Source organism: Drosophila tropicalis, unplaced genomic scaffold (assembly GCF_018151085.1).
Source record: "Drosophila tropicalis isolate 14030-0801.00 unplaced genomic scaffold, ASM1815108v1 contig_845, whole genome shotgun sequence".
In the NCBI taxonomy this organism is placed as follows: Eukaryota; Metazoa; Arthropoda; class Insecta; order Diptera; family Drosophilidae; genus Drosophila; species Drosophila tropicalis.
Window position 1 is genome coordinate 10,179,076 of NW_027173338.1, and position 22,736 is coordinate 10,201,811.

The 22,736-nt window shown below is 36.5% G+C and overlaps 1 protein-coding gene across 4 annotated transcripts in view; it reads left to right on the forward strand.

Moving 5' to 3' along the window:
- The first annotated feature begins 4,517 nt into the window (after positions 1 to 4,517).
- Positions 4,518 to 22,736, forward strand: part of Fas3 (fasciclin 3) — a 95,005-nt gene continuing 76,786 nt past the window's right edge. For all 4 annotated transcript variants that reach the window (XM_068295189.1, XM_068295191.1, XM_068295188.1 and 1 more), the window contains exon 1: positions 4,518 to 5,388. In XM_068295189.1, the coding sequence (XP_068151290.1) occupies positions 5,337 to 5,388 (52 nt within the window). In that variant the 5' untranslated portion in view covers positions 4,518 to 5,336. The remainder of the gene's footprint in view (positions 5,389 to 22,736) is intronic.

Below are 22,736 nucleotides of genomic sequence, written 5' to 3' on the forward strand. Positions count from 1 at the left end.
CTTTTTTCAAATTTTGTGACATAAGGCTGCATTAGCTTTTTTCCACTAAAGTCAAGCTCTGACCTGATCCTGTAGCCGATCCCTTGCTGACGTTGCACAAAAAGTAGACAAAAAATGCTTTAATGCAAATTGCCAGCGGCTGACTGCTTTTACAACAAGTTACCAACCCTCTCCACCCACGATTGAAGCAAACCTCCTCCTTCCGACTCCTCCGCACCGCCCACCACATACCTCATCTTCGTCGTCGACGTAGTCGTCGTCGTCGTCATCATCCGCATAGAAATTCTCATTACAAGCCCAGTTTAATCTGCAGCCATCGCAGTCGACGCAGAGCTAACAGCTAGACGGTAGGGTCGGAGTAAAGCAACGAGTCAAATGTGTAAAGCTGCCCCAAAAGGATGTCCACCCACCTCACTCCGTATCTACTTGCCTCTCTTGCTCTTTCTCTTAGTGTTTATGTAAAAGTAGAAAAAAAATGTACAAATAGTTAGTTAAATTAAGCACCGACCTTTAGATATCCTTTTGGCCACACATTGTACAAGATTATGGCAAAGAAGTTATGACTTCCCATAAAGGATATCCACTCATTAAGAAATATATATAATCTCTTTAGCTATAAACAAATATTGGAATGGAATAGAGAACCCAAATGGGGTAATGTAACAGGTCCTTAAAGGATGCACATTTCCATGTGATAGGGCGAATGTTTCATACTCAATTCAATCTCATCGAAAAGCCATTTGAATCCTAACTCACCCCTTTTGAATTTATGATTACAGGGTATCGGAGGAGAAGGAATGCAAATTCATTGTTTCGCACAATATGAACGTCTCCTTACTCTCTAGTAATAATGGCTACAAAACTGAAACTGAACTGTAACTCAATTGTAATGCAAGGTCTTACTCGCTCATCCGCACCTCGACTATGACACCCACAACGCCCCCCGACCACCGCCCACCGCCCTCCCTAGCCCAATCTCGTTTTACCTGACGCAAAAATTTACATGTTTTGGTAACTTTATATACAGAGTTCAGTTTATTTTTGCCAACTTCTAGGTGATTTTCATTTCATTATATTGCTGGTTATTGTTTTTGTTTAGTATTTCTTTTTTGTATTCTCTTCGTTTTTTCCGTTTTTTGGGTTTTGTGTGTTTGTGTGGGGGAAATGCCATGGAAATGACTTGCAATGAAATTATAATGAGTTTGACTTGAGGCTTTATACATATGTATGTATGTATATGGTAGAGATTGGAGGGGCGGCATAAATAAAACTCATTGCATATGAAGTGAGTTTAAGATCGTGCATCTCTTGATGTTGTCTTAAATTAAAATTATTCCCTGCATACCAAAGGAAACATTTTAACCAAATGTGCTCTTTATTAAGTTGCTAATGACTAGTTCTTGTTAATCACTTGCAGTAAGTCAGTCAATGGAAATCGTAGCTAAGAGTTGGGTGAATTTTGACCCAATTAAAGGGTCCTAAAAGGAGAAAAATATGATATATTTAGTTAAAGAAATGTAAATGTAAATTCTTGTTATAGTTTCCATATGTACATGGTTTACTTTTTTGCTACCACTTGTTAGTATTTTTACCGACTTCCATCTCTTTCTCTTTGTCATCCGTGTTCCGCTTCTGGGCAAAAACATTGTCCTATTGCCAACTGTGGGCAAATGCTGTACATTTAGCCACATATGAAAATGGAAAATGGAGATGTACATATGTATATGAAAGTAGATATGTATATATACAAATGCAAAAGAAGCAACAAAAAACGTAAGACTAACCAAAAGGAGACGCCACTGGCAGGGAATACCGACGCCTTGTTTGTTTTGCCGTCTGCTTGATGCTTTTCCGGCTGCTTTTCCGGGGCTTTACACGCCTTGCCACAGAATCTTGTAGTAGTCCTTGTTCCCCTCTGCTTGCCACTCCTTCCTCCTCCATTCGTTCAACCATTATACATTACGTGTAATCATCATTTTGTGCTGGCAATAAACACATGCTGCTTGCTCCCAGTTCCCTCTCTCTCCCTCTTTCCCTTAAGTCCTACCATTCAGCTCCTTTTCATGCTATGTCTTTGCTTGGCCAGGCTCCACCCACTCACACACACACACACACATGCTCACAAATACATCTTGAATTTACATAGTGCCATAGTTGCCGGCCATAACATGAATTTACAATTTCCAGTGCACTGCACACAGCACACCCACACACACACACTCACACTCACACACACACACATGTCCATTCATTGATGTGTGTGCATGCTTGTACTTTATTGCATGCGATATTTTTATTGCATGCAAAATGCACAACCACCAAAAAAAATATATTTTTATATACATACATATATTGGGATGAAGGTGACCGGAAGAAAAATGGGGCAAAAGTAAAAGGCTACTAGGGAATACCCTAAAGTGACTCCCTGAAAGGCAATCCCACTCACATATCTACATATGTATATGTATGTAAGGTATGTATGTATGTATGGTCATAGTCATAAATATAAAGGAGAGAAATGAATACATACTATATCAAAAATGTTTTCTCATAAAAGTAAGAGATTTTTCGTAATAACCGATTCAACAGAAGGTAATTAGCCACATTGAGAAAGGTATCCGCCGACACTTACAAGTAATTCGAATTCAACAAGCTTTGCTATTCGAAATTGCCGGAATTTCCACTAAATTGTATAAATAGTTTTCAACATTTAGGAAATTCCAAATTGTCTTTAGATAAGTATAATTTTACTCAATGTAAGTTGCTTGAAAATTTGTAGAGTATTGATAGTCTGTGATCATGGGCGTAGTGGCTCATTCAAGTGGAAATCAAATAAACCAGACCAAAAACAAAATCACTTCATGAACATGAACTGCGAGCAATTCACAAAGTGTTCAAAGCTCAAAAAGATAAGTTTGCCAAGCCATAAATCATGAAACGGTGTGAAAACTCCATTTAACTTTTATCTCTATTGGTAAACCGATCATAAGCAAATCATTTTATATTTAACGATGCGATGCGATTCCTTAGACGTGAGATTTGTGGGTCTCCCTTCGATTGGCTACGCCCTTGTGAATGAACAGGTTACCATGTAAAATATGGTTAAAGGGTGTTGAGTGTAGGGAAATAGAAACATTGATTAGATTCAAACGGTTCGTAATGTTATTTGGCACTTGGGCGGAAGGCGAGTGCAATGAGGTGAAAGTAAATAAAAATACGTTATTTTTTCACCTTTTCCAAGTGGCGAAATCAAAAAGAATTGCAAATAAATTGAACCATCTTTTAAATTCTATAAATATTCTAACATTTTACGGCAATCGAAAGAGCAATGTAAAAATTTTGAATGTCCTATCAAAGCATTCTTTAATTGATGATTTTTCATCTTTTAGGGAATTTTCCTATTCTAAGGATTTCCCCTTCTAATTGGCACAGAGATTTGTTCGTTTCAATAATTTCGTTTATGAATATATCAATGCAATTTCTTTTACGGCAACATAATTGCCCATTGATTTTAACTACTTTCCTTTCGCTCCTCTTTTTGCTCTTTCACCGCAATTGATTTATGTTCGATTGTGTGCACATTGAACTTACATCACATCCTAATCATAGTGGGTCAGGTCAGAAATCCCGCTGGCCCCAATTGCCGAGCATATTGACAGAAGCATCGAATACAAAACGGCAGGAGGTGGAAAAGACGATGATGATGATGATGATGTTGTGGATGATTATGATGGTGGTTAGTGGTGTCGGGGTAAATGCATTCAATATTTGTATGGCGAAAACCAGCAAACCAGAATGCCGAACCACTGTGCCAAAGACTTGTATGAACAACTAGAACAACAACAACAACAACAACTGCTGAAAGAAGAAGCAGCAACATGGCAAACAAAGGCCGAGAGATTATCAAACAACAAATAGACAGAAATCCGGCAAGCAACGGCGGCTGCTGCGGCGGCGGAGGAGTCGGGAACGGCAGCAAATGGCGACGACAGCCCCAAAAAGCAAACTCGGCTAAGGCAACATCCAATATGCAGGCTTTGCCAGCCAAGCAACCAAACAACCAACCAAACATCCAGCAATACACAAGAGACAAACAAATTCAAATCAAACTGACAAAAGATGCTCCGGCTCCGAATCCGGGCCCATTTCAGTTATACAATGTGCTTTAGTTAGTAGTTTGTACAACTACCGTAAACTAGAGCAGCCACGAATTTCTAGTTGCCCTCGTCAACATGTTGCCGCATTATTGCTTAGTTGACAACATCAATGTTGCTAGCTTAGTGCGCATGTTGCCAAGACCAGAATGCTGTAATGCAGCGCAGTCAGCGTCGACTGCTGCATATGTAAAACGCATACAAAGCATAGGCAAACAAACGTGCGAGGGTCTCTGTGTCTGTGTGTGTGTGTGTGTCTCTGTCGCTGCCGCTGCCTCTGCCAGCATTGGTGCTGCTGCTGCTCAGTTTCCATGGCCGTTTGGCAACTTCATAAACATACCGCGCCTCAGTCGTTTGGTAACTGTTGCATTCAACGCTTCGTACGCTCTGCCATTTTAGTCGTTCGTAACCGTCGCCCACCACTACCAACACAACAAACACATCGTGTTCATCGGAGGTCTCGTCATCGCCATCGCCATCGGCTTCGTCGTCGTGTGTTACTTACGTTCGTGTATTTTTTGCGCCCCCGCCTTCGCGTCGCTGTGCGAGTGTGAGTGTGTGTGCGTTTGAGAGTTGTGTGTGTGTGAGAATTATTCTCATTCGCTTCGACCACGGCCTCGTCATCAGCGCCTCAGCCATCGTCAGAGCGTCATCAATTTGTGCGTTATTTGGTATCTAGCCGGACTTGCGTTAGTTGCTAGCGCGCGCCTCCAGTTAGAGAATATCCCCCCAACACTCCACACCACTTCTAAGAGCTCCACTTCTAATTGTATCGTGGCCAGAAAACTGCGCGCGAAATTTATGAAACAAAAACCCTGTGAAATCACTACACGTCGTCGTGAAGTTCGATAAACCCCTTCCAGAGGAAGTATAAAGTGCGCGAGTGTAAAGTGTCTAAAGTAAATATCAACACACCCATAAAAGAAAAATCTGTAAAAGAAAGCCACATACAAAAGGCCTTAGCGGCCGTAAAGTGCCACACAACTTCACCACCGACAACTAAAGCGACACATTTTATGCATGAAAAGCTAAAGCAACAAAAAATTCACTAAGCCCTTTGCCAAATACGCGGAGAGTAACAAAAAGAAAAAGACCAACACATAAAAAAGCAAAATATATATACAAATATAATAACGGAACCTAAATCTCTGGATTACAGTACATAAGGAAAGGAGAGCAAAAATGTTGCAGATCACTTCAGTTGCTCTTATTTTGCTGGCAGCCATCTTAACAGGTAAGACACATCCCAAAGATGATATCACGCGCGCCCGCTTAAAAAAAACAACAACAAAACTTGTTCTCACCCATCGACCAAGAATGTGTAAATTTCCATATTAAGGCTAAATTTGATTGATGACGTCGCGAAGCGATGGGAGAATTGGATGAAGTGAAATTGATAGTTTGGCGAGAGTTGTTTGTTTTTTGCTGGTGTGACCCGTTTTTAGTATTAGTTAACTTCATGGGGTCCGGGTCTACTGCGCATGCCCAGAGGCTTTGACAGTGAAGTGTACAGGTTATGCCAAAGTGAAGTAATGCAAAAAGGTGATGAACTTTACCCGCTGCCAGTGTGACCTTTATTTTTCGAGTGCCGCATAACTTAAAGCCGAATTGCCAACTGTCATGCGCCGAAAATGGAAAAGGTCAGACATGCTTGATGACAGACCTCACTGGCGTTGTCAAAAGCCATTAAGTTGGCTTAAAAAGTTTCAAGATCTGTCGATTAAATGTCATGCGGAAGAGGAGGGAAGATCGTTTAGAATATTAAAATCCATAAATCTGCTTAGTTTATAGCTGGTGACATGATCATTGCGTTAACATAAACTTTGGCATGGATAGGCCTGACGTCAGAGGGAAAATGTATATAAAGCTATTCAGAAGATAAATTCAAACATTTCCTTAACAAAAATTATTAAAATATGTCAAGGGAACTTTTTTATAGAATTTATAGTGCAAATAATGAAAATATTTACATTCAACTTTTACCGAACAATGGAAATTTATATTTCTAGTCAAGAGTGAATACATAAGGACATTCTAGATAACTTCATAAGAAATATGTATATCCAAAAAATATTTAGAAAATGTTCCAAGCCTTTAAAATACACTAAGGAAAAAGCTCTACCTTTAAAATGTTTTCGTAATTTACCAAATAAAGGTTCCCAATCTTAATACAATTTCTTTAGAAATCGACAGTTTCTAGCATTTCTTTTTGTTAATGTGTATGTGTAATTTTCGGGTACTACAGAATCAACTTTCTAACAACATTCACGCAATGTGATGGAGAGAGAGAGAGAGAGAAGGGCTTGTTTAATACATATATTTGTTGTTGTGTTGCATCCTTGAAATGAAAAGACATCAAACCTCTTCAAACATTACTTTCATCTCTCTGCCATTAAGACTTCACGACGTGCGCATGGAGTTGCGATGCGATGTGATGGGATGCTGCTGGTTGTTGGAGTTGGGAAAAACGTTGCCATATCTCACCATGAGTACAATTTACAACATTTCCCGGCAGCAGCCACGTTGGCAGCCTATTTAATTAAAATCCTTCAATGTTTTTTTTTTTTCTGTTTTTGTTGTGTGCTTCTCCTCTTTTATTATGCCACACAAATTTTGAGAAAAGAGGATGAGAAAGAGAAGAGAGTTGAGAGAACTACATGGCAGATTTCTCATTAGCTGAAAAGAAGCTGCTGGTGGGTCTCTGGATGCCTAACAAAATTAACAAAACACAGAGACAAACAACACACACACAGTGAGTGAGAGAGAGAGAGAGGGAAAGGTAAAGGATGGAAAGGAATAGAAGGAGTTGGGCATATGAGAAGTAGCATCAGATGCGCAGCTGTCTCATTATGGATGAAACTCGAATAGCCACCCACCACCGCCCATCCCACCCAAGTTCTTTCCTTCCCACCATTCATCCATCCATCCATACATCCAACCATCCACGATATGACGTGACTTTAAGACAAACACACATTTTGTTTCTGTTGCTGCGTTCAGCTCAAAAACCTGAAAGGTTCTCTCTCCATTTTTTTTTTCTTCTGTTGTATGCAAAACCGAAAAAATGCAGCATCAAGGGAAAGCTCATTGCCCCCTCTTACTCTGCAGCTGCCACTTCACGCTGAATACTTTTACATTTTTACAAGGCCTGACGCATTGCCAGATAGACCGACACCCGGGCAGACCGACAGTCTGTCCCTCATCCATGTTGCCTTCTCTGTGTTGTTCTTGTTGCAATTATAAATGTTTAATGCCCTGGGGTGGCAACTCTGGAGGCCCTTCGGACACAAATCCTGCGAACTATGTACTGCCAGTGACTCGCTCGCCTCTCTATCCAGCACATCATGTGCACAAATGTAAATAAGGCATCGGAAGGCTAGAAAAACCATTCACTCAACTCCTGGAAAAACAGTTTTCCTTTAGGTTTTTTGTTTCTACGCGCCTGGAATTGAAAACCAAAAATGTCAAATGCAAATGCTGCTTGCCATTTATGCATTTTAATGGCCACAAATTGAGGCATGTCTATGCCACTATTATGAACCAAAAACTAAAACCATGTTCATAATAATAAATAAAATGTGCACAACAAAAAGTTAGATTTCATTCAAATAAATAATATTTATCAGGGGCGTCTATGACTAGGGGAAATTCAAGTAAACATATGACTTTTTCCTATAGTTCTGCTCGAGGATCTTTCTAAACGATAGAGGATTAAGAGCACAAGTCACCAACTGAAGATCAAAGTCTAAAGAGGTCTGTCAGACTTTTGCAACTGTATATTAGGTAATTACAAATTAAAGCTTACGTAAGCGGTCTTCACCTCTACATAGATACATATTTGTACATAGGTAATAGCTTATTGACTTAATCCCCATTATGGTTACAAGAATTAACTCTGTAAGTATAAGATGTAACTCGTGCTTGCATTGTGGTTGCATATTGCCTGCTTAAGGCCCTCTTAAGCATCTACTTAGCCACGCCTCTGTACATATTTGATGTTTACTTTGCAAACTGTTACTGTCCATGTCCCTATTTCTGCATCCTGTATGTCCTTTTTTCCATTTGTTTGTTTGTTTTTTTTTTCTTTTTGGCAAACTGTACTATATGTATGTACATATATACAAACTATACATAATGCTCAACTGCTTTTTTTCCCTTACCTATGGTAATTGCAATAGGAATATACATACATCACTAGGTGTGTTTTTGTGTGTGTGTGTGTATCTGTATCTGTTTGACGGTAGAAATAATTCTCATTCATATTCATAACATCGTTTCGTTAGTGTGTTTCTGCATACCATTGCTCTATCTATCTCTGTGTGTGTGTGTGTTTAGGTTTTACCTTTTTGGCTTTGGTCGACAATGTTGTAACAGAAATTAGAGCATATCTTTGGGAGTTGCTGAAGAAGAGAATTAGTAAGATACAAAGACAAAGGGTTTTTGCTTAAACACTTTAGGCGCTTCTTTTGGTATTCTTTTTGTAAATTTTTAGTTTTCTGATTGCTTTGCCGCTTTCACACAAGTTTTTAACTCAATGGGCAAAAAGGCATTGATACTCTGAACAAAATTTACATTCAATTGGCTATTATCGCATTAACAGTGCATTTTCATTTGATATTTTCGTTTTCATTTTTAGCTTTTTGCCAAATTTCCGCGTGGCAGATAAATAATTGTTGCAAATATTTCAGTTTCGACAAATAGAATACACAACTTCATGACTAATTTGCTGAAAAATGACTGAACAATGTTAACAACAACAACAACAGCAACAAGAACAATGACAAAATTTTTGCATGCATAAAATGCAACTTTCATACCCTTTGTATCTCTCCTCTATCGAGCTCTGTGTGTGTGTGTATATCTATGTGAGCTGAGCGTGCACAGGAAGTTGGCAACGCTTTGGGCCATGCTGGAATTTCGGGCACACACACACAGACAGACAGGCACAAAGATATGTATGTATGTAGAGAGAGAAAGACAAAAAGCGCAAGCAAGGGGATTTAGTGCTATATTGACAAAGCGTATGCCAGGCAAATTAAATATAATAGAGACTCGACTCCCTATTCTGCATCTGTCCCATTTCCACCCATTTTGTGCCTTCATCTTCACCCAGTTATTTGGGCACACGAAGTATACGTAAAAGACAATACATAGAACAAGGAAAGGAAAACTGAACAATACTTACGACCAAGTTGGAAGCTTATGAAAAACTTTTCATACAACTTAGACTACAAAACTATGAGCAAAAGTAGGGATTCCAACACAATTTTTTGTTTCTTCCGCGTTGCTCTTTTTGGTTTTTGTTTTATTTTTTAAAGGAAATGTACTTTTGATCGATTGGAAAGCAGCTGTAGCAGCAGTTCTGTCGTCTCTATAAGCACGTACAATGCACCATCCGAACGTGAAAGGAAGTGAGCCACAAATGCATACCTGTGCGCACACGATATTGGGTTACGCTAGAAAACTAACGATCATTAGCGAGACTAGAAAAGAATTTTGCATATTATTAGTCAGAGCAACAAAAGAAAGTTTAACTTGAAAGTTAAGTAAAAAATCAATCGCTAGAGAAAGGATAGATTAAAAGATTGTGACCCATTTATCATTGTCTAACAAATACAGTTACTTATTTCATGGTCATAAATGAACTTACTTTAGTTCGTATGTACATAAGTGATTTAACCTAAGAATAACAAATTTATCATCTATTTTTAATTAACTAGTCAATAAACTCATTTTATGCTTACACTTTTCTCTGGTCAGCTGACTAAACTGGGTTGAGATCCTTATACTTATTTGTTCCCGATTTCGGCTTTCGATTTCTATGGTTGCAATCTTAAATTGAAATTGTTCTCTTTTGATTTCTAAAGATTATAGATTAGATATTAATGTTTAATTATTATTTAAAGAAAAAAAGATTAACAAATTAAATTCTTAGCCTAATATTTAATGGCTTTCGGCTTTTTTCTTAATTTTCTTTTCATTGATATCATTGAAATTCAGCCAAAGTTTAGTTTTGGTTAATCGTGATCCACTATAAAAGCAGCTTGCACTTATCTGGTGGTTTTAAAATTAACTATAGACATTATTACAATGTGTAAATCATATTCGTACTTCCCAGAAGTACATAGATAACTCTCTCAAGCATTCTGTCGCTGCTTCATATCAGAACTTTAATCGAAATGTATCGTTTTTAAATGGATTTTCTTTATATATAGTATTTATTCTGCTTAATGTTTTGTTCTTTCATAATAAATGCGATTGTTTGTATAGAAGAAAATGTTTCTGATGACTCAACCAACACGAAAGCTGATTGTCAATGCGGTTCGTGTCAGATTAGTCATTGAGAAAATGTAATAAAACGTTTTTTCTTACTAAATGTAAAAATAGATGATTAATTCAAGAATATACTAGAGGTGCATAGTTATTTGCATTACTTTCGAATGATTGGTTTAGGTTTTTTGCTCAGTTATTTTGCTTGCATTTACTGTGACTGCGTTTTCGATTCGATTTGGGACACAGAAACTGAACTGATAAGAGACTGGCACCTGTGTTATGGTTTTCCTTCTTTTTTTTTTTTTTTTGTGGGGCAAACAAACAAACCGTCAGACACACATACATACATACATATGTGCATCTGACACACATTCTGGTCAGTGATTGCCGCATGGGGAAAGACTCGCACATTCGTACGTGGGCAGTGATTAGATAACATAGTAACCTAGCTATGTATTTACCTATACTCTTATCAGTATTTTGGTTACAGGTTGATTAGTTTTTGTTCTTTTTATGCTTTTCATTTTGAATTTGTCACATTTGTGTCTGTGTCAAATGCAATTTTCTGTTGGTTCCGTCTGCTAGAATATGTAATTACAACTTACTAGCCATCTTAGCTAATTACTAATGCATAATTATTTGCACACACAGCCACACATACGGGGGAGGGGGAAATATAATATTCTCTTGACCGATTTATGTACAGCTTAAATTCAATTAAATTTGTACATTTTGATGGGCATTCAATTACATTTTCCAATCAATATATAGATGAAAGAGAAAAAAACAAAAAAAAGAAACAAAATTTTGAAATTGAATCTCAATCTGCACTGAGTTCTCTTATTTGTATATAATTCTATCTCAATTATGTCACAAAATGATTAGTACTAGAACCAAACACATTTTGTTAGGTTTATGTAATTGCATCATTAAATAATAATTAGTAGATGGGCGTGGCAGCAGCATATTGTGCCCGTCGGTGCCTAGTTTTGTTCATTTTTCGGTCAGTTTTGAATGAATTATAATTAAATGTGCAGTTTTAATTAAATTTACATGGCCAACTGCACGCATTAGAATGATGGAAGAGATGGAAGAGAGGGGGGAGGTAGCCAGGGGAAACCAAAAATGCGTAATAATTGAAAATAATGCCCATCTGACCCATCTGTGTTACAAATATGCTATTATAATTAATAATTATATCAAATCATAATGCATTTGAACAAACAATGAATGACGCAAATAATGAACACCCGAATCCCGTTCATGCCAGCTACCCAAACAAGAACAGGGCTATAAATTAACATGGCTAAAAAACAGACATAATTTTTGAAAAAAAAAACCAAAACAATATAAGCGTGAAAGAGATATATGTAACCCATGGAGGCCTCGAGGGTTTTTTAAACAATCAATCATATTAGGTTAAACACGCAAATCAATTAAAAATAAGCACATTGGCAAATGTGTATATAAAATTACAACAGGTAAAAGTAGACGGCATTGTAATACCCTTTAGTTGAATCGAATTATATCTATAAGCTTCTCTCTGACTTATCCGCAACTTTAAGAAAACTTCAAGAAGAAGAAATTGTCACTCTCAACTTTTTTTAAATTTATCAAGAATTTTCTAAGCCCTTGACTAAGTTATTGCATTGGCTGATGAAAGAGTATAAAACAGCAAATATGTTTAATTATGAACCACAAAAAATGCACGTTCCATTGAATACTAAATAAAGTCAAAACATTAGCGGAATGTAAATATATGTAAATAGACTAAAAAAAAAACAAATGCATATTATAAATAAATAACAAATTATATTACAATAATTATGCAACTACTTGAGCATAAGTTAATTAATAATTGTTATACAAACACATTCTTCAAATAACATATTGATTAAAAATAATTGAACCACACTTGGCAAATTATATCCATATAATATATCAATCATAAAAGATTCTCAACAAAACTTTTCTTTTTGGTGAGTCAAAAGATCTGAATAGAACAAAGATCTCTGAAAATTTATAAATGAATTTGTTGAATATTCATTTATGGTCTTAAAATCAGTGTTATTTATTAGTTTAATTTTATTAGAACTAAATTTGGGTAATTGGCAATAAAAATAAAACCAAATATGTTAAATTTGTTGAGATTTTTAACATAAAACAATTGATTGCTTTTTTTCGATTTTTATAACTACTTTTACAATACTTTTAGAATTAAATTCCACTTGAGTTTAGAAAAGACAATAACAAATTTAGCTAGCCCTGGCAACAACTTGGCTTTAACAGTAACAATAGGGGGGAGAGAAAGAGATAGAAGATAGACATAAAGATCTTTGTTGGCTTAAAGTTCAAAGACTCATTATAACATTTTCTTAGTATTTCTTTTGCTTTTTTTCTCTCGCCCTTTACGTGTCTACTACCTACCTACATATATACATATATATCTATCAGATACACCTAACACACACACACACACACACACACATGTTGGGGGTTAACCCAGCGAACAAAAAGCTACAAACAAAACGCAGTCATTGCTATCTTTTCATATCTAAAATGCTAAAGTTTCTTCACAAACAAAAACACAAACACATAGTCACTCCCAGGTATAAGCGAACTCACACAGATACGACACACACACACACACAGATACATACATTTGTATCTGCAAAGTTGTTGCTCACGAACCGGTTACGATTCTTTTTCTTTTTCTTTGCCTTTTTCTGTATTCCAACTAGTTTCCATTTTTGTTCATTATTACTTTGCTTTTGTTGTTGGTTGCTGCTGTTGTTGTTATTTCTCAACATTTCTACACTAAATTTTTTGTTGTTTTTGTTTTTCAATTTTTTTAATTTGTATTTTTTTTTCTGCTCTCTCTGGCGTTAAAACCAAAAAGCACGCACACATGCGCAATGATTGTTTCTGTTATTTCTATGTGTGTGTGTGTGTTAATAATTTTAACTGTTATTATTATTGTTGTTGTTATTTTTGTAGTTGCTTTTGCTGTTCTACATTATTGCCTTTTATTTGGCTCTTTTTTGTCCGTAATTTTTATTATTGTTACTCAGAGTTCAGTTGTTGCTGGTTTTGTTTATTCAATGGGTGTTGGTCGAACTGAACCATGGGAAACAGCAGTGCGAGCGAGAGCCACGCACCAAATGAATGAATGAGCGAGAGAGAAATTGTTAAAGTTAATTATTTGTATGGCTAGCACGTTATATTTGTTCAACTTTTTTTCCAGCTTTTTATACCATACACCCATAGGGTGAAATGGTATATTAAAGTCGCCAAAATGTATGTAACAGACAGAAGAAAGCTTCTCCGACCCTATAAAGTATATATATTCTTGATCAGGATCAACAGCCGAGTCGATCTAGCCATGTCCGTCTGTCCGTCCGTCCGTCCGTCCGTCCGTCCGTCCGTCCGTCCGTCCGTCCGTCCGTCCGTCCGTCCGTCCGTCTGTATGAACACGCAGATCTCGGAGACTATAAGAGCTAGAGCCACCAAATTTGGTATGTATACTCGTGTAGTATGCACATGTTCAGCATTAATTGGAATTTCGGCCACGCCCCCTTACGCCCCCAGGAATCACATAAAACTGTTTTTCTTAAAAAGTATGACAGCTAGAGACATCAAATTTAGTTTGTATACCCGATTAGTTAGTGCGCAGAAATTAACTGTTCATACTTTTTGCCACGCCCCCTAACGCCCCCAGGAATCACACAAAACTGTTTTTCTTAAAAAGTATAATAGCTAGAGACATCAAATTTGGTTTATATGCTTGGTTAGTTAGCGCGCAGAAACTAATTGTTTAAACTTTTTGCCACGCCCCCTTCCGCCCCCGGAATTTACATAAAAGTGATTTCCTTAAAAACTATGATAGCTACCGACATCAAATTTAGTATGTAGACTAGCTTAATAGACGCGCAGATATTGGCTATTTAAACATTTTGCCACGCCCACTTCCGCCCCCGTAAATTAAACAAAACTGATTTTATCAAAAACTAACAAAGCTAAAGTCACCAAATTTAGTATGTATACTGGCATAGTATGCGTAGAGAATTTAGATATTTTCACATTTTGCCACGCCCACTTCCGCCTCCATAATTTAGAAAAAAACGATTTCCTCCTTTAGTTTTTTGACTATCGCATTTAAATTTGGCAGACTAATTTATCTTATCTATTTCTACCAAACTATCAAATTTTATTGAAATCGGACTAGAAACATGTAAAATATGCGTATGAACGTATTTTACTACGCGGTCCACAAGTCCAGAATTGGACGTTGGCTAGTAGCGGCGCTAGAGTGCTCGTGTGTTTGTAGAGTGAGCGAGATAGCACATAGTATAAGATATGTAAAAACAATTTAATAGACATATGTACATTTGGTCTTCGAAATTTGAAATATTTGTTTCACAAGGTGTATGGTATACCCAAGTCGACGAGTCGACTTACTTGCTTCATTCTATTTGACTTTTCAACAGAAATAAATACAACGAGAAACATGTGCGAGAGCGCGAGTGTTGATGAGGGGGACAGTGTGTATTGGGGAGGGGGAAGCCCGAAAAAGAGTTCGACATTTGCTTCATTATTATTATTTTTTTTGGGAGTTTTTATACCCCTTAATTATATGGCTTAAAAGTTATACTAGACATTTTTTGTGCATAGACAGGAAGACCAAAAGGTCAAAAAGCCGTTATTAAACTTTTGGTTAATTAATAGAAAAAATATTATACACCCTGTAGTAGCATAAAGATATTTATTTGTAATAGAATACCCTGTATTTACATTGTTGTTAGACTTTAAAATTAATCCCCAATTCAACTTCACTTAGTAACTTGTTAATTTTAAGAAGTTACAGTCTAGTAAAGTCAAAGTCCAAAGGTGCCACAGTCGATTATAAACTTATTAACTAGACTAATAGAAGCCATGCTAACTATACTGCTAAGTGTGCTAATTATAATCCATTTGGCTATTGGAAAGTTACTCTTATTCTACAAGAAATTGAATAAGCCTTCTTTGGACAAAGATTTACAAAAGAGAAGGGAGAAAAATTCAACTTTCAAATCATCAGAAATTGAGGATGAAAATCCTTTTTGGTATCAATGGGTTCATTAGACAGAAGACCCTTCGCATAAAAATGAGAAACTACTATTACAAGTTCCATAGCAGATTTTGACATATTTATAAGAATTTTGGACATTTGGATACATTTTTGGGGAATTGAAAGAGCCTAAAAAGGCTTCTCTTCTCCTACACCGCAAGGATAAGTAATTACCTTGAGAAACGCCATTTATCAGCTTGGTGAATTAGTTCATTGAAACTAGACGCTGATCATATAAACTATTTTAAATATTATGAAACATCTGACAAGTAGATTTAGAACGACTTAAGCAACACCATTCAATTTCCATTTATTAGGGTATTCGATGTTTTGTTTAAGCATTTGTGTATTTGCCCCTTTTTAAGTGACCTAATTTATGGACATTCTTAGCTGACACACATTTTATTTCTCCCTCGCTCTCTCACTCAGTCTTTCAGAATTGCCTCTATCAGTTTTCAATATTTGCACGCAGCTGAGCTCATGAAAATAATTGAAGCCTTTGTCCGATCTAAGAATGATGACTAGTTTGGGAGTGCTAATGAAAAACACTTGCTCAAGTCGACTCAGCTCGGCTCGGACTCAAGCTCATGATAATGGCTAAATTGTTTGGTTTGGCAATTAGGTGGTTGTGTGGTGCGGTGGTGGTGGTTGATCCACCCTACAGTGGACAGTGGCAATTTTGGGATGACATGACAGACACTCGTTATACTTGCCATTGTTGTTTTTGTGTTTGACAAAAATTGACAATTTAGCACTAGGCAGAGGCAGAGGAAGAGCTGGGGAGAAGGGTGACAGCAACTGTAATACCTCTCGAAAAGGTAATACGATGAGTATGCAGAGTGGGTGCGAGCGTATGTATGTAGTTTCATACTTGCCACAAAACATGTCGTCGTTTGGTCACCTACTCCTATTTCTACTATCTCTTCTCTTGGCATGTGCAATCTCTGCAATCTCCATCAGAGCCCGAAACAGAGCCCTATGTTTAATTTGATAAATGTTCAACGTTCGTGCCAGAAAACAGTTGTTAGCCGGCTACTATGGGCTTCTACTACTGCCTGACTGACTTTACTGCCATGTCTTTGCTGGCATTCTACATCTCTGCCCACCCACATACCCTTCCTTCCCATCACTCGTTATGTGTACTGTGGCACTTACTCATTTATTGGCCAGACAATGGCCTCAGCAGTTTCAGTTGTTCATTAGGCAAAATGTTGGAACTTAACTGAAAATGTCTGTTACTGAGATTAGGATTGATGTGAGCATATTAACAGGAATTCAAACAATTCCCCATGTTCGTTATAAATGGAAGAAAATTATTGAGAAAATTGCATTGATTTCGAATGACAAATGCAGTTTGCAAATGTAAAGATGAAGAAATTTCCCCCCATTCCCGATACAGCAAGCATAATAGAAATTTGCACAGAGTCTTTGGCAATTAATTTAATTCCCTTGATGGGAATAAAATTTATATATAATTATTTTCTCTTGCAATCAGTTCATTTGTTGTATTAGGCATTAACATTCTATACACAAATTTATTGGGTACTTGAAAGTAATTTCTATGACCATTACAATTGAAGATTTTCATTCCTTCAGCCGGGGGGCAATAATTTTTCACTCATCATCAGAAATTCCAGCAAACTTGGTCAATAAAAAAAAAGGCCTAAAAGCACATAACGTAAAGTTTACCTTTTTTATATACACGTTAAGGGCTTTCTTCTTGATAGCTTCGTTCGTGACTAGCTCGAATCTAAGCCGCTTCATTAGACCGTTCAACGTTTTGGCTAAAAGTGAAAAGGCTTGGCCATAAAAGAAAACAAAAACAACAAGCCAGCGACTCAAATGTACATAGTATTAAAATTAAATTTAAATAAATTTCACAAAGCACGCACTTTAAGGTGGGGGGAGAAAGGTCTGTACTTGAAGTGCGAGTAGTAGACAGAGTTGGTTTTTATTTCAGTGTACTTTTTAGGTAATTACTTTGCAAGAGCCAGTGCGTGAGTCAGGCAAGAAAGTTTTTCACTTTATGGCGTTTTATTTCGGAAACTTGCAAAAGGGCTTCCAAAAGCCAGCCCGCCCCAAGTGCCAGCAAAAAGGCGGCAAAACAGCTGAAAGTTGTCTAGTTATTTGTCCCCCTCTTTGGTTTAGTCACGCCTGTTAACTTATCGCACTTTTGAATACAATTTTGCCTTTTTATATTTATTCTCTTCGTTTGTTTTAATTCCCCAGTCTCGAGGTATTTGCTTTTATATGCTGATAGTGCGGGCGTCTTATCAGTCAGCCAGCAGTTCAAAGAAATATTTATATACAGTTGGTATTTCAACTGTTTTAAGTTGGCAACTACTTAAAATAAACTTGAATATGATAGATAGTAGTAGAAGAGGCTTAAAATAAATGAGACTCTATAAAAAGTACTCACTAAACTGCAGAAAGGTATCTTGGACTTATGTAAAAGATTCTTGGCCCTTTTTGTCCCACTGTTCATTGAAATTACTGAAATCCTATTTTGATTTTAATTTATACGCAAATGCATCATATGAATTGTATATTAACATATTATAATGATAGACAATATGTTTTTAGCCAAATTCGAAAACAATTTGATGCGTAAAATAATTTTTTATAATTTGATTATAAAATCAATTGCAATTATTTGGCAAATTTTTTGATTATCGCTTTTATTATTATTTATTACTTGCATATTTTATGTGTGTGTCTCTATCTCTGTCTCGCACAGAGTGTGCATAATTACAACAATCAAAATTTTGCCAAGTCGTGGCCAAAAACAATTAAAATTAAAATATATATAAAAATATCAAAGAAGTTAAATTCGGCTATGCCGAAGTTTATATACCCTTGCAGTCCTTGACAATAATAATTTCACATGTTCAAAATTTCTTTTCTGCAACTCAATTCATTAATATACAAACAAAACAATTTTACTCTTCATACTATGTACAATTTGTTCTTCTTCTTCCCTCATTCCCTAAGCAAAGCAACGCACGCATACACATACAGTTTATGTAGCGTTGCGTCTGTGTGTGTATGCATGTGCTCTGTTAACAGATGGTGACGTAGTAGGCAGCAAGCAGAGCTGCCGGCAGCGATTGAACCGATTTATATAGACTGTAACTTGTGTTCTATTTATCCGATCAGGGTCAAATTTTGGGATCTGAGATTTTATATCAAATTCTATTATATTGGTAAATTTCATGGGGATACTCCAATTTTTGCAAAAATTTTTGTTCCAGAGCTATATGATATAGTAGTCCGATCCCAAAGATTTTCATACTTTATCTCACCCGGGTAAAAAAAAGCTCCCAAAAAAAATTTCATCCCGATAGCTCTTAAGATGGCTGAGTAAAACGCGTACGCACCGACGGACAGACGGACAGACGGACAGACGGACAGACGGACAGACGGACAGACGGACAGACGGACATGGCTATATCGACTTAGCTTCTCATGCTGATCAAGAATATATATACTTTATGGGGTCGGAAACGTCTCCTTCTGTGCGTTACAAACATCTGACCAATTTTATAATACCCTCTGCAAGGGTATAAAAACAAGCCGGAAAATCTAATTGTATGCCATAATTTGAATATAAACTAAAACCATTTACGGACTTCAAATGAATCAGTTTATGCTATGCATATGTGATTGTGTGTGTGTGTGTGTAAGAAGAAGCATAAAATTTAAACAAATAAACAAAAGCGCTTTAGCAGCATTTAATTTCACATTAAATTTATTTAGTTGGTAAACATTTTAATTACTTTCATTTCAACCATATTTATCCCACTCCCCCACCCCCGAAAAACTCATCTCCATTCTGCAATTCAGCTCAAGTTGTGTAAAATTTATTGTAAATAGTTGTTTATAGGTGGTATCTCCCTCACTCCCCTCCGTATCCCCTTTCCCTATCACATTCTTCATGCCATGTTCTTTTGTATATTTTATTATTTATGTTTAATGTTAAAGTCACGAAAACTTTTCGCTGACACTGTATCTGTGCAGCTGTAAACTTTGACTACTACCGTGTCGGTCGCAGTCTCTCTGACCAAGGTGAAAGTTTTTCATTTTTCTTTGCTCTTTTTCTTTTTATTTTTTTTGAAAATTTTGTTTTTTTTTTTTTTGTAGTTTTTTGATTGCTCTATGACAGTTGAGTGTGTTGGCTCTTTTTTACACTTCTTTTTTTTTATGCCAGTTGTTGTTTTTGTTTGACTTTAATTGCTTAATTAAATGCGGAAATTTAGAAAGATGAAAGCATTTAGCAAGCAAACAGAGAGGAAACACGGAGAAAGAGAATATGAGAATTTTTATGATCAAATTTGTGAATGCGATTCTGTCGAGTGAAAGTTGTTGAGTGTTGTTGTTGTTTTCCATTTTAGTTTTTTGAAGGGCGTTGAAATTGAAATTTGTAATAGCAACAATTATGCACTCAGTTTGTGGTTAATTTGACTTTTAAAGGGGAACAAATCTGAACTTTTTCATTACCAAAACAAAAAGTTGGGAAAATGCAATAAAAGATGGCACAATTGTTTAGGTCAAACTATGACTATGGGAGAAATTGTTTGTAAGTTTTAAACAAGAAAAAACAGAAGGTATATAGTCGATCAGTCTAAAAGTATAGTATAGATCTTAAACGGTTTAAATGTCGGATTTGTAATGAAAAGTTAGAATTTCTTACTCTGAAGATTAATCACATTAATCTCGTCTGTAAATCAACTCAAACTTAGTCATTTAATGAGTTAGAAGTACGTGTTGTTGAAAGATAAGAATACTTAAAATTCTCTATTCAAATCAGAATAGTTATTGAATGTTTTTCAATCCTGGTTTAAAGTGCAACCTTTCACTCATATTGAGATAGATTGGCTTAAGTGGTATATAAGATGGCTAAACTTCTTTAATTCCTCAAAACACGTTTTGAATTGAATAGAAAACATAATATAGTTAAACCTGTAGATAATTACTTAAATAGTAATTGAATTTCTAACTTAAAATCATTGTAAACAGTGCATAGTTATATAGACTATAAAGTGAAAAAAACTTGGACTTTATTAAATCCATTTATAATAAAATCAAAAGGAAACGTTTACCGGATACTCCAGAAACCCAAGTTAGTTGATGGAAATAATGCTTATTGTTTGAAAAGCAGAAAGGCAATCGTAAATAATTAGCAAGCTGCTTTTATGGAAATACCAAAAAAGGATATACCTAAAAGCTGTTTTCCATTTTGTCGCCTCTTAAACTGTGTGAGAGAGATGGAGAGAGAGTGAACTGTAGTGTTGCAATTTAAGCACTCCACAAGTTGTGCTCTCCTCGAGACAGTCGAGCGAACCAACTACAGACTATCCACCAAATGGTTTAAAAACTCAAACGCTTAACTAACATATATATACTGTGACTAAACTGAAAAGGCCAGCCAAAAAGCCAAAGAAGGCTGACGATGAGGTTGAATATTGAGGTGAGGTGGAACGGTGTACTAAGTATCTAAATTCGATTTGCTGGCAATGCTTGAAGTTGACTGCAAAACTGCGAAAGCAAAAGCAAAATGCCTGCCCGCTTCTCGACCCACTTTTTGTTAGACTGGCTGCTCGACTCGAGCTTTAGTTGACTGGGTCAAGTAAAACCTTTTTGTCAGCGATAAAAAAACGACGTCGACTACCTCACACTGCCACCAAGAAGACCAATTTAATGTGCTGCCCATAAAGCGGCAACTTACTTGACGGAACAACTGCAGCCAAGTGGTTCTTTATGTTGAATGTCGCCTAGACTCCCGTCCCCGGTCCCCAAACTCCCTGGCTGTCCTTCTCGCTCTGCTCTCTTTCTTAGTTCAACCATAAAAAATCATAAATAAATGCGCTCGTTTGCTGGGCACACCATTAAATTTAGGTTGCCAGCAGCGCCCTCCATTGTGGTTTTTCGTACTTTTCAAAATTAGCGGTTTTCCAGTAATAATAATTGCCACAAAAGTAGCCAAGAAAATTGCGCAAAAGGCAAAAGGAAAATGACATAAGACCTAAGTCAGAAATAATTGCGTTTCGTGTTGAAATTTCAGTTTTGATATATACATATAAAAATAAGTATATAAGATTATAATATTTTGCTTTCTGCTGACATTGAAACTTTTTGTTTCGTATTCATGAATGAATCGACTGGTTGATGTCTGAGTCATTCTACTCATAAAAGTGTTATAGTATTTACGAGTCGATTCAATTGCTCTAATTGAACATGATTCATCGAATATGCCATAGCCATGCACAGTGTGTCGCCTCTATCTCTCTCTCTGTCGATTCTCTAATTAAGCTCGAATATTCAAATTGCGTATTTCGGAAGCAGCCAGACATAAAGTGAGGTACTCACTGTGGGTAGATGGTATATGGAGTCCGGAATATCGTATCGCATGAGTGCATAAAGTATGTGGTATGTGCTTAAGCCGAGGATTTTGCCAGCAATTGCGGCTAGGATATGGCATAAACGCTTTTTTGGCTTGTACCATATGTTTGACCAGTCAAAATAAAGTATGGGATTTGCAGTAGGATGAAAAGTGTTGGCCACAAATATGTGTCTATGTGTTTTTCTAGTATTTCATAAATGAGCATTAGTAAGAATCCTTAATGTGTTTTGCTTAAGCTGGAAATCCATTAGACCGTTTACTTAACCTGCCTATATCAGTTCGTATACATATATGTATAATGAATATTGATATCCCATTGTTCAACCGATGTTATACTAATCCTTTTAAAGTTCCATACTAATTAAAAACTTTCTCTTCTTTGTATTTCTTTCAGGTAAGAATCAATTCGCATTTACCAGATGACTCACTCTCGAATTTCTATGTATGCACACGTAAGCTTTAAAGAAAATTTATTGTTCTATATGGCCGAGTCAAAGTCAAATCAGTCGAAAGTTCTATATCACAAGAAATTACTATGCCTGTCACGCCCAAAAAGAACTCTGAGGGGAAAGTAAGAAGATGGGGGACAGCAGCTAATAAATGTCACTTGTTGGTGCGCTACCGGAAAACTATTAAAAAAGAATTATCACCTTCTTTCAAATGTCAGATCCGAAATCTGAAATGCCGCCGCCGACAATTAAGCAAAGACACGAACCAAACCAAAAAGAAAGTTGTAAACAAAAGAGAATGGGAGAGGCTCTAAGAGATACCCCAAAACGGAAGCAAATTCTAAACAAAAAGT